This window comes from Venturia canescens, chromosome 2 (assembly GCF_019457755.1).
Source record: "Venturia canescens isolate UGA chromosome 2, ASM1945775v1, whole genome shotgun sequence".
In the NCBI taxonomy this organism is placed as follows: Eukaryota; Metazoa; Arthropoda; class Insecta; order Hymenoptera; family Ichneumonidae; genus Venturia; species Venturia canescens.
In genome coordinates, this window is record NC_057422.1 from 27,766,506 (window position 1) to 27,782,713 (window position 16,208).

General features: G+C 39.5%; 1 protein-coding gene across 6 annotated transcripts in view; it reads left to right on the plus strand.

Moving 5' to 3' along the window:
- The window catches only part of brun (trafficking protein particle complex subunit brun), a 595,546-nt gene that overhangs the window by 420,188 nt on the left and 159,150 nt on the right, over positions 1–16,208 (plus strand). For 5 of the 6 annotated variants that reach the window (XM_043411897.1, XM_043411899.1, XM_043411898.1 and 2 more), the window contains exon 9: positions 10,840–10,996. The exons of the other annotated variant lie outside the window; for it this stretch is intronic. In XM_043411897.1, the coding sequence (XP_043267832.1) occupies positions 10,840–10,996 (157 nt within the window). The remainder of the gene's footprint in view (positions 1–10,839; positions 10,997–16,208) is intronic. 6 annotated transcript variants of the gene reach the window in all.

The following is a 16,208-nucleotide window of genomic DNA, read 5'->3' on the forward strand; positions in this document are numbered from 1 at the left end:
CATCGAAAACCATGGAGGAATATACCTGGACCACGAAAACCATGAAGGAACACGTCTAGACATTGAAAACCATGAAGGAATATAACTAGACATCAAAACCCATGGAGAAATTATCCTAGACCACGAAAATCATGGAGAAACATACCTAGACATCGAAAACTGTGGAACCGTCGACCTCGACCGCGAAAACCATGAAGAGACATACTTAGACCACGAAAACCATGGAGAAATATACCTTAGACATCAAGAACTATGGAGAAATACACTCGCACATCAGAAACGATGGAGGAATATACCTAGACATCGAAATCCATGGAGGAATTATCCGAAACCATGAAAACCATGGAGAAACATACCTGGACATCGAAAACTAAGGAGCCGTTGACCCAGACCTCGAAAACCATGAAAAAACATACCTAGACGACGAAAACCATGGAGGAATATATCTGGACATAAAAAACTATGGGGTCGTCCACCTAGAAATCGAAAATCGCGATAGAATGTACCTAAACCTAGTCCTCCAAAACCCATGAGCTATCTCCCTAGACATCCTCGAAAAATCCAGCGGCGTCGACCAGAATTTTATATTTTTTTATTTTTATTATTTATTATTTAATGTTGTTCGTATTATTCAATTTTTTTATTTTATTATATTATTATCATTTTTATTATATATTGTATAATATGATATATATTGTAACGTAGATTTTCCCCGTAAGGGTACGATCCAGTCCCTTCTCGGCTCACCCGCTCCTTCCCGTATGACTCTCCGGCTGCGAGAATGAACTGGGCGCCAGGTACAAAGTACCGTCGAATTAATCGACTTTATTTTCGTCGATTCTCGCGATCGTAACGCAACGCAAAACTAGAACTTAGAGTACACGAGGGGAACGAATGACCGAGAACGGTCCGACTACTCAGCTCATCTGAGATACAAAAGGTAGAGGGGGGGGATCCTTGGGGAAAAGTAGCAATTCACAACGCAAAGCAAATAATCGACACAGACAGAAGATTCAGAAAAGATTCACAATTTATTCAAATAAACAAAAGTACAAGAAAAGATTAATTCTCGCGAGATTGGATTCTACATAAAATAAGAGTGGAAAAGGAAATTCAATTTACGGCTCGCTAGAATCGCATGGCCAATACGTATCGGACGACAACGCGGTTTCGGCGCGTGGCTTACTCGAATTCATCAGGTAATTCAGGTGATCGGTAAGCGCATCGCAATTTCGCGGGTGTCGTAGGTAATCGACGACCGACGCTCTGGCATTGTAGGTAAAAGATAATCAGCGGTCTGACGAGCAGATGCCTTAGGTAACAGGTAAAAGGTAACCAACGCCAGAACAAACGGTGTCTTAGGTAAATTTAGGTAAAAGGTAATCGACACCAGGTAACCCGAAAGTAATTCGCGAGAGCGTCATAGGCAACATAGGCAAGGTAATTGACGCTAGGTAACCCTAAATAATTCGCGAGAGCGTCATAGGCAACATAGGCAAGGTAATTGACGCTAGGTAACCCTAAAATAATTCGCGACGAAAGGTAATCGAAGGTAATAGTGAAGCGACTTCGGCTAAGCGCGAGGTAACACCGAAATTCCCGAACGATCAGTACAATAATACGAAGGTAGCGGCGTTATACGATAAAATAAATCACAGAAACTAATAGCCAGATAATCTTTGAAACGGTAACAGAGGTAACGGAAGAGTGCCGTAAGATAATTCGCCATAGAGAGGCACAAAATAATACGATCGTCACGAAATAGAGAAAAAGAAATAACTGCGAACGCAAAAGGAACGGCTGAAAAATACGCAATACAAAAGACAGAATAAATCGCCGTATAGACGACGCGCGACAATAAGTGCGAGAGAGACAGGGCGAAAACATCGCGCGAACGACCGTGCTCGCTAGAGCCTCAACGCGTGCAGGGAGAGAGAGAAACGTAGCGGCGTGGAATATTCCAGCGCGTACTACCAAAATTCGACATTACAAAACTCAAACTTAATTAATTAATGCGCAACAAGATTACGTCAAATAAACTATACTGAATGGACCCAAATTAATATCGAATCGATTAGTGGAGCTGAGCCGCAAAACTATAAAATTTGGGAACACGGGAAGTATCGGCCGCAATCTCGCTCGAAACTTCGACACACATGTTCCCCGAAACGCCAAATAAACCGGAACTAAATTCCGAAACTCAAAATGCTCAACTCCATTAATCATTCCGGGAGAAAGAGAAAGGGCTTACCGAGGAACCCGCTCGTCGCACGCCGAAAGACAAAGGAACCTCGATGATCGGGAGGTATTGGTGACTCGCCGGTGAGGTGATCGGAAGAAGACTGATAGTGCGTACGAGCGGTCCTCCAGATTCGGCGTTCTCCCCACCACTAGGCCCATGCACAACGGCGCTCACGCGCTAGGCGCGAACTAGAGTACAGAGTCTTTGCTCGCGCTTTCGCGGGAAACTCAAAACAAGGGAGCGTGTACGGAGGATAATTCCCGTTACGCTTCTTTACCCAATATCGCAATAATTACCCTTCTGCTGCTCTCACCTCTCCCGCTCACTCGAAACACTCCTCTCGACTAGATGACCGTGATCCGGGTGTCTCTCCTCTTGAGGATCCGGCGGGCAGCTCTGAAAGGACGAGGGGAGGCCTCCCTCACGACTCCGGATGTCGCGGTGGGCCCACAAGATAAGCCACCAGGCAAGAACAGCACCTCGCCTCCAGAAAACTCCCCCAGACCCCACCTGACGAGGCGCCGGTTCACACGGACTTTGACACCCGAATTCACGGTATTGCGGGTGGTGCAACTCTGGGTTGCTACGGCGGGAAAGACACGGGCGGCGTTCAATAAATGGCCTATGCCAGCGTGCTCTTTCAACCGCCCGCAGGTCGAGAATGTTCTTCGGTACTCGAAGACGGCGTGAGAGGGATGATTCTTGCGAGCGAGATCGGCTCGAACAGCAGGAAAGTATCGACAAATAACTAATGCTCGCGGGGACCAATGTGATGACGTTAACACCAAATCTCTCAAAAAAACAAACGGAATAGTCAAAAGGAAACTTCATCAAACTCAATATTAAACAATCAAGAATTTCTCTCTCTTCCTTGCACCGAGGTAAAAGGTAACGGTTATTAGACTTAGTAAATTGTCGCTCGAAAGGTACTATACGCGATTCTTAAAAATAAATCTTATAATTACGTGACGATGAGTCTCGTTCCGACCAACACCCGACGAGTCGAACGGCGTCAAAATGGGCCGTAAACCCGGTCCACTGGTCGACACGATTCGTACGAGTGGCGGGGCAAAAATGTCACGTCACAATATATTATATTATATATTAATTATAATAAAATATTTATTATAATAATATTTTATTATTAATTAATATTAATAAATAAAATATATATTATATAATTATATATATATTTTATGCGCAAACCAGGAGCTGGTATTGCCCCCGCTGTGCGCCCATTCTCTGTCTCTCTCGCTCGGCGACGCAGAAGGAGAGAGGGTAGCCGCGTTCAGCGTAGTGCGTGACGTAGAGTGTGACAAAAGTAAGAAATCGTGCAAAGGACGTAAGTCCAAATGTAAACAAGCGTAACTTACGCCCCTCTGTCTCTAAAAAAATGAAAATCCCGAAATGATGGATTTTAAATCACTAACGTTACATATCTCAGGATCTACTGGACGGATTTACTTGCAACAAAGACCAATGGAAAGAGAAAAATCGAAAAAAAATCGTCACAAATTTTCAAGTTCTTTTATGAAATGGTTTATTTGTGAGAGCCATTTGAAAATTCTGTGACGTCATAAAACCGGCATATTCGCGTATATAAGAGTAGCGGCAGGGCTCGCGCTGGCTTTTCTTTTGCGCTGCAGTTTTTTCTTTTAATACTTGGCGTCGAGCCGTTACCGCGTCTCTTGACCTACATTATTACATATGATATGTTATCACGCAACTGATGATATATTCACACTGGACAATATTCCGCGAACTCTGGTTTAATTGAAAGATTATCTCAGTTGACACTTATTTCCAATCGAACGAAATAATGAAATCTTGAAAAGTTTCGTTGACATATGCATCGCGCATTTATTTATATTTTTTAGCACACACAGATCATAGTCTACATTTACGCGGCCGCTTTTATACCGGTTTAGTATACCACAAGTTTTAACAAAATAAATATTAACCACTTTTCACTAACCATTTTCATTTATTAATTAGAGTCTGCACACAACAGCACTTTGGGGATTATAACCTCACCTGTCAAAATGACGTTCAGTATGAAAACAAGTCTCGGGTGGTTTCGGATGTGCGTATCGATGTATTGATATCATATAACCTATTTACAAATGATATAAATGATAAACTTATTTTCAGTCAAACGAATTAATGAAATCTTAAAAAGTTTCGTCGACATGCATTTCATTTTTATTTTATTCTTTTTCACACACAGATCACAGACTACATTTACGCGACTGCTTTTATACCGGTTTAGTTTAGCATTCCACAGGTTTTAGTACTATGCACTTCGTTAGATGACGAAAGTTTTTTTTATTTATCCCACACGCATTCCAATAGTTAGAAGGCCTAAAATGGCGAACAGGCATTCTGTATAACGCATATATAGATATACAGAATGCCTGTTCGCTATTTTAGGCCTTCTAACACTTGAGCCTCACCCGCGGTCGGCCTAGCAGCTGGAGGAGCCGACATCGTTGAGTCAATCAGAATGCGTAGAGGCAACAACTCTACTACTACCAACTACGTCAAAACGCGTATACGTATACGTCGAACTCGTGATGTGTCAGTAACTTTTGCATAATCTTGAGCCCGTGCAAAGTTTTTTCTCAGCAATTACGCCACCGATCGTGTTGATTTTGGGCGCAATCTAGAGAGAATATCTTAATTAGCTGAAAGTTCAATTTTCAAAGCCTCAGATGACTCATAACTTCGGTAATTCAAAAAAATCACTTGCCAATTTTACCCCCACCACGGCGAATCGTTTTATTCAGAGAAAGTATACTCGGCGAGAGCCTCGGGCCAGCAGACGACAGGGCTGTCAATGTACTTGTCCCGAGACTCTACCGAGTCTCTTGATTAGAGTACGAAGAAATAAATTGCCAAAGTCCAAGGACAGACCTGTGACGAAATATTTTCAGTACTATTTTGATGAAAAATAGGTCTTTTTTGTGAAAACCAACGTTATATGCCGAAAATCATAAATAATTCATAGAAATTTAAACTAAAATCCTATAGTCACCTGAACATAAATAAGGAACTTTTGAGAAAAAAGACGTAATATCAAAACATAAACTTCCCCTAGGAAAAAAAGGGTGGGACGTGTACATTGATGGTCCCTCGTTTGCTGATAATTCCATCCATAAAAAAAAACTTAAAACAATTTTTTTTTTTAAATTGTCAAAAAAATTATTTTATAATAGAAATATAGAACAATTCGAAAAAAATTTAACAAATCTTGAAAAAACATTATGTTTAAAAAAAACTATTCTGTATCTATTTTTTAAAGTTTCAAAAGAATCAAATAACAAGTAAAAAATAAAAAACCGAAAAACGCCCTTGAAATCATTTTGGAAACCGGTGCCTCATTCTTCTTATTTGATTCGAACAGCCAAATCAATTTTAAAAAAATCCATCGATTTTACGTGCAGCATTACAATTTATTATATCATTTCGAGGCCAAGTATTTTCTAATGAATTGATAAAAGTTACCATTTGAGTTACGTGCAGCACTAAAATTTATGATATCAATCGAAGGACAAGTAATTTATGAGTAACTCCAAATTTTGACATTATTAAATTGGTCTAAGACGCTTTTAAATCCAAAAAAATCACATGCAAGCTAGTCATTTCTTACTCTACGGTGGCAGAGGCTTATAAGAAAATCGATTCTTTTCAGACTTTCATGAGCTTCTGATATTATTCACAATATTCGACGTCGATTGGATCGATACAAATCATGTTTAAATATGAGTTAAAAGTACTTGTCCGGCCCATCACTTATCATTAAAATTGTTTATTCAAATAAAAATCAGGGCTTTTGTAGAACTGATGAAGCCCAACATACATACAGAGGGAATTTGGATAGTTATCTTCAAGTAATTTTCCTTTAATTGGGCTAATTTAATAAGAATGGAAACGAATTGTCCTGTAATATACAAGGGATGTTATTGTACATCGATAAATAAAAAACATTTTGCACATTAAATATGTTCAAGCTTCCAAAATAACTCCCCAGTTAGTATTGCATTGACGGCAATTTTTACTTCTCACTTCTTCCAGCGAACGTATTTCATTCGGCATAACTAACCTATACTATTTATTAAGAACATTATACTAATAATAAATCGCATTTCAATAAATTTTCAACCGGATGCTGCCGTTTTGTTTTTTTATGATCGATTTTTATTTGAATGAATAGTGATGGGCCGGACAAGTACTTTTAACTTATATTTAAACATAATTTGTATCGATCCAATCGAAGTCGAATATTGTGAATAATATCAGAAGCTCCTGAAAGTCTGAAAAGAATCGATTTTCTTATAAGTCTCTGCCACCATAGAGTTAGAATTGACTAGCTTGCATGTGATTTTTTTGGATTTAAAAGCTTCTTAGAACAATTCCATAATGTTGAAATTTGGAGTTACTCATAAATTTCTTGTCCTTCGATTGATATCATAAATTTTAGTGCTGCACGTAACTCAAATGGTAACTTTTTTCAATTTATTAGAAAATACTTGTCCTCGAATTAATATAATAAATTTTAATGCTGCACGTAAATTACATGGAATTTTTTAAAATAGATTTGGCTGTTCGAATCAAATAAGAAGAATGAGGCATCGGTTTTCAAAATGATTTCAAGGGCGATTTTTCGGTTTATTATTTTTTACTTGTTAGTTGATTCTTTTGACACTTTAAAAAATAGATACAGGTTAGTTTTTTTAAAGATAATGTTTTTTCAAGATTTATGAATTTTTTTTCGAATTGTTCTATATTTTTTTCATAAAATAATTTTTTTGACAATTTAAAAAAAAAATTTTTTTCAGTTTATTTTTATGGATGGATATATCAGCAAACGAGGGACCATCAATGTACTTGTCTCAACCTTTTTTTTCCTAGGGGAAGTTTATGGTTTCGTTTTATTCAGAGAGAAGATAGTCTCGGCGAGAGCCTCAGGCCAGCTGACGAACAGGGCTGTCAATGTACTTGTCCCGAGACTCTACCAAGTCTCTTGATACATTATATTGTATATTAATTATAATAAAATATTTATTATAATAATATTTTATTATTCATTAGCATTAATAAATAAAAGATATTATATATAAATATAACATATGTTATGCGTAAACCAGGAGCTGGTATTGCCCCAGCTGTGCGCACATTCTCTGTCTCTCTCGCTCGGCGACGCACAAGGAGAAGGGGTAGCCGCGTTCAGCGTAGTGCGGACGTAGCGTGTGACAAAACTTAAGAATTCGTGCAAAGGACGTAATTCCAATTGTAAACATGCTGAACTTACGCCCTTCTGTCTCTCAGAAAACGAAAGTTCCCGAAACATGGATTTTAAATCGCTAACGTTACATATCTCAGGATCGACTGGACGGATTTACTTGCAACAAAGACCAATCGAAAAGGAAAAATTTAAAAAAAATCGTCACCAGTCTTTAGATTTTTTCATGTAATGGTTTGCTGGTGAGAGCCGTTTGAAAATTCTGTGACGTCATAAAACCGGCATATTCGCGTATATAAGAGTAGCGGCAGGGCTCGCGCTGGCGTTTCTTTTGTGTCTCTTGATAATAGATCTCATATTTTTTCATAGTTAACATTTTATTTTTATTGTTACCAGTGTACGGCATTCTGCCTTTTTACAATCCCCCCCTATTCCCTTATTTCATTTTTCCCCTCCTATTGCGGCTGCAGCCGACTTACTCCCCACTGTATCGCATTTGCCGAGGGCGAAGGGAAACTGCAGAAAACCTTGCCGATACAGCCGGTACTTGGTTGATCCCCTCTGGTGGCAGTGCGAGCACGCTCAAGCGCCTCCATCAGAGGTGCTCAATCATGCACCCCTCTACTGTGATACGTTGCGCCAGCCAGTACACGGCTAGAGGGCCATCCGCACGATGAGAACCGTCCACGGAGGCCCCCAAAGCCGTATACCGCGACCGCACACGTATCACATAGAGGTGCTAGGCCATGGATTTATAAAGGTGGAGTCCGAACCACCCGCGGTAACAGCAGAAAACACTTGAAAAACATTTTCAATTTTTCATTGGTGTCTTGGCCGGGATTCGAACCCGGGACCCGCGGATTGTGGGCCCGGATCTTTGTCCATCGGACCAGCCGCTCTCCCATTTCATAGTTAATATTTTTTTCAAATTTATTTATTGACAATGGAAATATAGAAATTCATTTAAAACTACGGTTACAACCTTTTAATACTTGGCGTGCCTTTTTTACTTTTATGTATAGTTCTCTCGCCAGGTACGCTACTACGAGTGGGAGAGAGAGGGAACGAGTCTTCTCGCGCTGTCTCTCCCGCACGATCCGGCGCGATTAGAGGGGATAGCACGTTCAGTGGACTAGGCGAAACGAAACAGGACGAAAGTCACGTTTCGTGCAAAGGGAGTATGTCCGTATGTTATAAACAGACGCTACTAGCCTTTCTGACTCCAAGTGACAAGAGCGTACCGAAACACTCGATTTTAATCGCTTAAATCACTATATCTCGGGATGGAATGACCGGATTTACGTGCAACAAAGATCAATTGAAAGAGAAAAATCGAAAAAAAAAAATCATCACCAATTTTCTGATTTTCGTCTGTAATGGTTTGTCCGTGAGAACGGTTCGAAAAACGTTATGACGTCATAAATCGACATATTCGCGTATATAAGAGTGCGGCAGGGCTCGTGCTGGCTTTTCTTTTACACTCCCGTTTTTTCTTTTAATACTTGGTGTCGAGCCGCTACCGCATCTCTTGATTTATCGACGAATGGTGTTGACGATTTGAAGATGTAAAACGAAAAAGTGAGGGTCGTCCAGCTTGATACTGGGACGTAACAAGATATTGAATAGATATTGGTATGGATACACTGTAAGCTAAAGAGGTGGGAAAAAGGGCCCGGGGGACACAGCCAAACTAAATAAAAGAAAATATGACAACAATACATCAAATTAGACAGCTTTACTTGACCAAAGTTTTCCAAAATTTATTTGAATTCATGCATTTACATACAACCACGCATATTTTTTCTTTAATGTAATTACACAACATAAAATTTCTGTTTGAAAAGAACGTTTGAGAGGTTATAATGAACGAACATATTTTTCCTTATTATTATGATAATTATCTAACACTAATTAGTTACGTCATTAATAATATCGATTCCTTCCACTTTTCAATAACCATATCCAGTTTTTTACACTACGCACGCAACAACAGCACTCTGGGGATTATAACCTCAAACGTCAACATGACGTGAAATCTCTCACATCTATGTATTTTACGATAACTGCACAAAACAACTGTAATTTCTGAGAAACATCTTCTTTTATTCACTCTGTTATTAACTGTACTTTTTTTTACTATCACAACTAGTTATCCACTGACACTCGTCTTTCGATCGAAATTATGCTTGCTGTTACCGTGCTCTTTTTTAAATGTCTGCTATGCTGCCGTGCGACGTTCTGAAGTTGACGTCAGATTTTCAATCATCAACAACCAATTTCAACAACCAATCATAACATCTGAAAATGGATGTCGTCAGATCCAACCGATCAAAAACTCGAGAGCATCAAAGTGCCTTTGATAGTGTTATAATATACAGACACATAAATTCTTGAATGCATTGGTAACTTTTGCATAATCTTGAGCCCCTGCAAAGTTTTTTCTCAGCTATTAAGCCACCGATCATGCTGATTTTGGGTGGAATCGAAAGAGAATTTATTAATTAATCTCCAGTTCAATTTTCAAAGCCTCAGATGACTTACAAATTTCGTAATTCAAAAAAATCACTTGCCAATTTTACCCCCACCACCGTGAATCGTTTTATTCAGAGAAAGTAAACTCGGCGAGAGCCTCGGGCCAGCAGCAGATGACAGGGCTATCAATGTACTTGTCCCGAGATTCTACCGAGTCTCTTGATAAACATCAAAAATGTGTGCAAAAATCCAACCCATTTTTTGGTTCAATTAAAAAATAAATAATTAATATCTCTTCAACGCGTTAAGCTACAGAGTTCGAAGAGGTCGCAATCGAAAGACAAAAAAATAAAAAATATGTCAACTTATAATATTCTCCGAAATACTATAGTTAATTATTGATTAAAAAACAAATTTCGAAAATTTTCGAAAACAATTGGAAACGCTATCGCTCCACTAAAGAGTCTCTGGCAGCAACTCGTCATATCTTATAAATGTACTTGTTTCAGAGTCGCTGCCGCGACTTTAGATAATACTGAACCTATTCAAGGGTGTACTTTAAAGAATAAAAACACTTTTTTCGACATCCCCTGATGTATTCACCCATTATATACATATTGCCATTTAATATGTGGAGGAGTGATTGGAGTCTTGAAAATTCTATATCCCTCCAAATCAAACGTAATTCGAGAAGTACAAATAATAAGAAATCATCTTTACAATGAAATAATTTTCGTTGGTAAAAACTTGAAGATGAAAATGCTGTAAAAAAATCACAATATTTGTTAGGACCATCCATTTGGTGTCGTGAGATTGAGTGCGTCATTCTTCACCCATTGTTTTGATTAATTAAATAATTTAATTTTTTCTCCTTTCATTCCAGACCAGCTAAATTTTATCTAGTATTGGACGTCATTAACTTGACGAATCACGAGATGGAGCTGCACTATACTCAAAACAAGTGTATATATATGGAAGGAAGAGAACCATGTCGTATACCAGTGCCAGTTAATCGATACCCCTTGAACAAACTATCCATGGTAATGGAAAAAAATTACAAACATTCAAAATTATGTTATTTCTTTACGGGATCAGCGAGTTCTGAAAATATGGATTCTGAAGCTTCTTCGTCACTCATTGTTCAATTATGATCGTTATTCATAAAAGAGAGGCTGCAAATTTTTAATATTTTCTTTCAAATACCATCATTATATCGAAAAATTCTTTGATAGCATGAAAGTGTCGAATACTCCCGAAAAAGAATAACGAGTCACTACCTCGAATCTAGACACGTGCATTTATATCGAAGCAATTTCGCTGTCAGAAACTATTTACAAAATCCATCGCGTTCTTAATTGTTTTGAAAATTTCATTAATAAGAAAAATAATGACAGAAGTTCAGAGGATATTGCAGGTTCACATAAATATATTGTAACGGTACGATTGTGCTAGTGCACACCGTTACGCGTGAATTCGAGCTTTTTAAATGAATAAAGAGCGGACATGAAAAAACAACGAAAATGCGGTGTTTTTGACCTTTGAAAATAACAAAATTATTATGTACAATGATTTTTTGAGTTTTTGTTGGCAAGAGTACGATTTCAAAGGCGTCAAGTTTTGACCATGCAGTCTTCATAATTAGCCCAAAATAAGATGTTTTTCAAGAGTAAAAAAAATCGAAATTTTGCCTTTAAGGGGGTGAAACGGGGGGTTGAAAGTTGAAGTATCATTATGATGTGTATGCTCCCTAATTTGGACCATGTAGCGCCCTTTTTTTATCGGAAATGATACTATTTTGCAGTAAAATGAAAATCAAAATTTAAAAAAATTAAAAAATTTAAGGGGGTGGAACGGTGATTTGGGGAAAATTCGTCGAAAACAATTCGTCGAATCACAATTCATCGAATCATAATCCTTTGAAAATTTGTCGAAAACTCGTTAGAAATACTGTTTTTGATTTTTGGGTGGGTCCGGAACATCACTCAATAGGGTTTGTAACGTTGAGGCGCATTTTTTTTTTTAATTTATAAAAATGTTGAAATTCATTTCTCCATTCGACACATCTTTGATGTGTTTGCCGAATCGTTGGATGGGTTTAAAGCACCTTCGGTGTGTGTACGGAATAGTTGGGCGGGCTTGGAACACCTGCGATGTGTGCGCGGAATCGTTGGGTGGGTTTGAAGCACTTTCGATGCGTGTGTGCGGAATCAATCGTTAAATCTTGGCCCATCCGAGATCGTACTTTCCCCAATGAATTGAAGTTATATTTTGTAACAATGTTCGCTTATACTGCCAAATAAACAAATGACCGCAAATTGAAACAGGAGATGGTAAACAACAAAACAGAACAACACAACAAGACAACCTCCACGTGGTGTTTTCCGGGTTACGCTAATAGTCTGCAATTTAGCGCACACATTTTGAAAATCAAGGCGCAATGTTTTAATACGGCATTGAAACACTATTAAAAATACTATTTCATACTTCGAAAAATCATTTCAACGCAAGATATTAATACCCTCACGTATTCGCGTGCGTTAGAAATTTATCATCAATAGCCAAAAAAACACTTTTTTTCAACTTCAAATGGTCATAACTCCTTAAGGAAGCCGAATACGCAAAAATTTTATTCTTGTAATTCGTTTTAGAATGGTCGAAATATAAAGAATCAATCGTCAAATCTTGGCGCCTCGGAAATCGTACTCTCCCCTTTTTATTTATAAAATAAAAATGAATTTCTGATTTTGCGTGTTCGCTTTTAACAAAAAAAAAAATGATTGTTCTTTTTGGATTCTATACAAAAATGAACAAACATTTTGGATTCTATACTGTAACGAGATTTTTCCCCGCAAAGGGTCCAACCTGTCTCTTCTCGACTCACCTGACCCGCTAAAGGGTGGCTCCATTTACAAAGCAAAATATAATAACGCAATAATCGCACCCGAAATAATCCAACCCGATAAAGAAAATATGGAATCACCGCTGCGAGGTAGTCCAGAATGGGTAGGTAAGCAGCGATGCGTCGTGGCTTGTAGGCAACTTGACGAATTCCATTTACAAAAGAAAACTATAATGTAACGGCGTAGTAATCGCACGCGAAGGAAATAAACAGATAGAGAAAGTATGGAATCACCGCTGCGAGGTAGTCCGAAACGGATAGGTAAGCAGCGGTGCATCGTGGCTTGTAGGCAACTTGACGGCTCCATTTACACAAGAATAATATAACCTAATGACGCAGGAATCGCACGCGAAAGAAATAAATCCCGATAAAGAAAGGATGGAATCGCGTCGTGGCTTGTAGGCAACTTGACGAATTCCACTTACAAAGCAAAACATAATAACGTAATAATCGTACGCAAAAGAATAAATTCCGACGAGGTAATACTGTTTCGCCCGGGAGATTCGACTACGAAAATACACAAGACAGAATAAGCCGGGATATAAGGTAGCAAACCCGGCGAGAGATAACACGCACGGCGAGTGCGAAGCGAAAGGAAAAAAAAGGTAAACACGCGAGGACGACGCCGGCCTTGAGCGCGCGCTGAGAGAGAGACTGAGGCGAACCCGGGGGTTCACAAATACGAAGTTACAAAATCGGGAATATTACGACGTAATATTCGTCATAGTATACCCTCAAAATCCTCACAGAAAATACTCTAATATGAATGAAATAATTCCCAATAAAGAAAGGCCGATTCGGATCGTGATTGTCCTTCCCCGTGATTCCCCAAACTCAAAATTATTACCACGCGGAGATGAACGCGAGACTATCGCAAAAGAACACGACCGCGTGGCTCGCGAAATCAAATATAATAAACGCTAAGATAATGCAAAGGACACGCCAAATAATCAGGGAATCATGGGGCCGAACGCGACAATGGAGAAAAAGAGGAACGAGCTCACCGAGAGTTCCTCCGAATCAGCCAAGACCAGCTAGGTAATCCAAAAGGCACTTACACTCGACTCACAGCACCGGTTATCGATCGTAGACTGGTGATCCCTCGCCTCGTTCGTAGGCAAGAGCTCCAGAATTCGCGCTATCCCCACCACTCATTACCCCCCACGAAGGGCCACGCGCCCGTGTCTCAGCACTGGATTATTCTCCGTCTCTCCTATCCTCACGCCTCACGTGGTATTTCGGAGTTTTTCGCGTATTCCATTGGAATGTTATCCCCACTTCGATCCAGCGAACGAGGATCGATGTGGCTGATACGGTTCTCAAACCCCGCGTTCGAGTACAGGTCCCTCCAAATAATCGTTCCTTGGTTGCCTTCCTCTAGGGCCATTCGGCGTTCGTCTCCGGAAAGAGGGGAGGCCTCCCTCATGAATCCAAGCGTCCCTGAACCCACGGTGGGCCCACTGTTGAACCACCAGGAAATTCAGCACCTCCAACTCGGAAACGAACCCGAACCCCATTAGACGAGGCGCCGATTTGACTCGGACCACGGTTCCCAAGGATACGATGGTGGGATTGCAACTCTTGATTGCTACGGTAGGAGGACTAGCGGGCGGCCACTGACACTGGGCCTTTTTCCGGCGCTAGTCCTTGACACCGACTCACAGATTTCGATGAATAAACCCGGAATACGGATCCGCACTCGAGCACGTGATTTAACCAAAAAAAACTATTTTTACGAACTGTGCTGAGACACTAGCGCGTTTTCCCGCGTAAGGGCAACGACGTGGGGTGAAATGGGCCAAAGTGCAATAAAAAGAAAATTACTAGGCTCTATCTCTCTCAGTCTCCTCTCTTGACACACTCTCGACCGCGTTAACACGTTTTCGCGGGTTACGCGATGAAATTACATGCGTTTCGCCGAAAAGACAGAATCATACTTCATAAAATAAAACCAACTAAAATACTTCGCCTTTACGCCAGTTGAGTCTCCGATTGGTCCAGCCCCGTGAGTCGGCGTGCGTCGGTCAAGTAGGACCGTAAATCCGGTCCACTGGTCGACACGGAACCGTACGAGTGGCGTGGCTCAAAATGTCACGTCACAATACAAATGAATAAACTTCATAATCAGTTTTCATTCTTCACAAAAATTTTGCAGTCACTCTTTATAAAGAAAATGGTTTTGTTTTTCGACTTTGGGGGATTCTACGGTTTCCGGAGCGCCAAGATTTAACGGTTGATTCTGAATATTTGGGCTAAAATAAGAAGATTTTCAAGAATAAAAAATTTGCCGTTTCGGCCTCCTTAAGGAGTTATGCGCACTTTTAGTTATAATATATAATACTCGAAACTTGACGGAAAATTTTTTTCCTGACGTGGATCCTTGTTTTATCACAAAAAATGAAAACTGAATTAGGAGCATTTCAAGTGGGGAACGTAACATTCCGGGGATACGAGATGATTTTTGTAAATTTCTCTTTGATAAGTTGAGATTAAGAAATTATTACGCGGAATACCGGACGCGATTTGGGCAGTATAGCGATATCTGTGGCCCCAAGTTTTGATGATGCAGTCTTTATATTTAGACCAAAATAAAACTTTTTCAAGAGTTACGAAATTTGACATTCGGTCTTTAAGGCGGTAAAACTTGGGTTTGAAATTTTTTATGAGATGCAGTATTTTTTGGCAGATATCCTTGGAATTTCGCATAAATATGATACGGGGGATAAATAGACTAAGAGTAATTTGAAAAGTATCCAGCAGTTTTTTGAAACTTTACCTTCAAGGGGATAACCAGGAGCATTGAATGTTTTTAAAAGATATCATTCCAGGTGCCTTAAATGTAATAAATATTTAGCAAACGGGCTCCATCCTCACTTCCCTATATACATTCTTTCGATCTTAAATATCCGTAATATATCCAACTGCAGGCACTGGGGGTCTAAGGGCAGAGCCCCCGGCGGGGCGTTTGGGGATGACGATTAAAATCTGAAATTAATCACCAAATCTCGGGGAAATTACGATATCTGTGGCACCAAGTTTTGGCCGTGTAGTCTTCATATTTGGCCAAAAATAATACTTTTTGCAAGAGTAAAAAAAATCGAAATTTGGTTTTTAAGAGCGTGAAAGACAGGTTTTAAATTTTATCTGAGGGAGAGTATTTTTTGGCTGATGACTTTGAAATTCCACGTTTATATTCTAGAATACAAGTAATTTAAAAAGTATTCCGCAGTTTTTTGGAACTTGACCTTTAAGGGAATAAGAGGATTTGAAGGAAATCATATTATCCTCTGAAATACGGCTCTGAAATACGCGCGCGCGCGCGCGCGTGTGTGTGTGTGTGTGTGTGTGTGTGT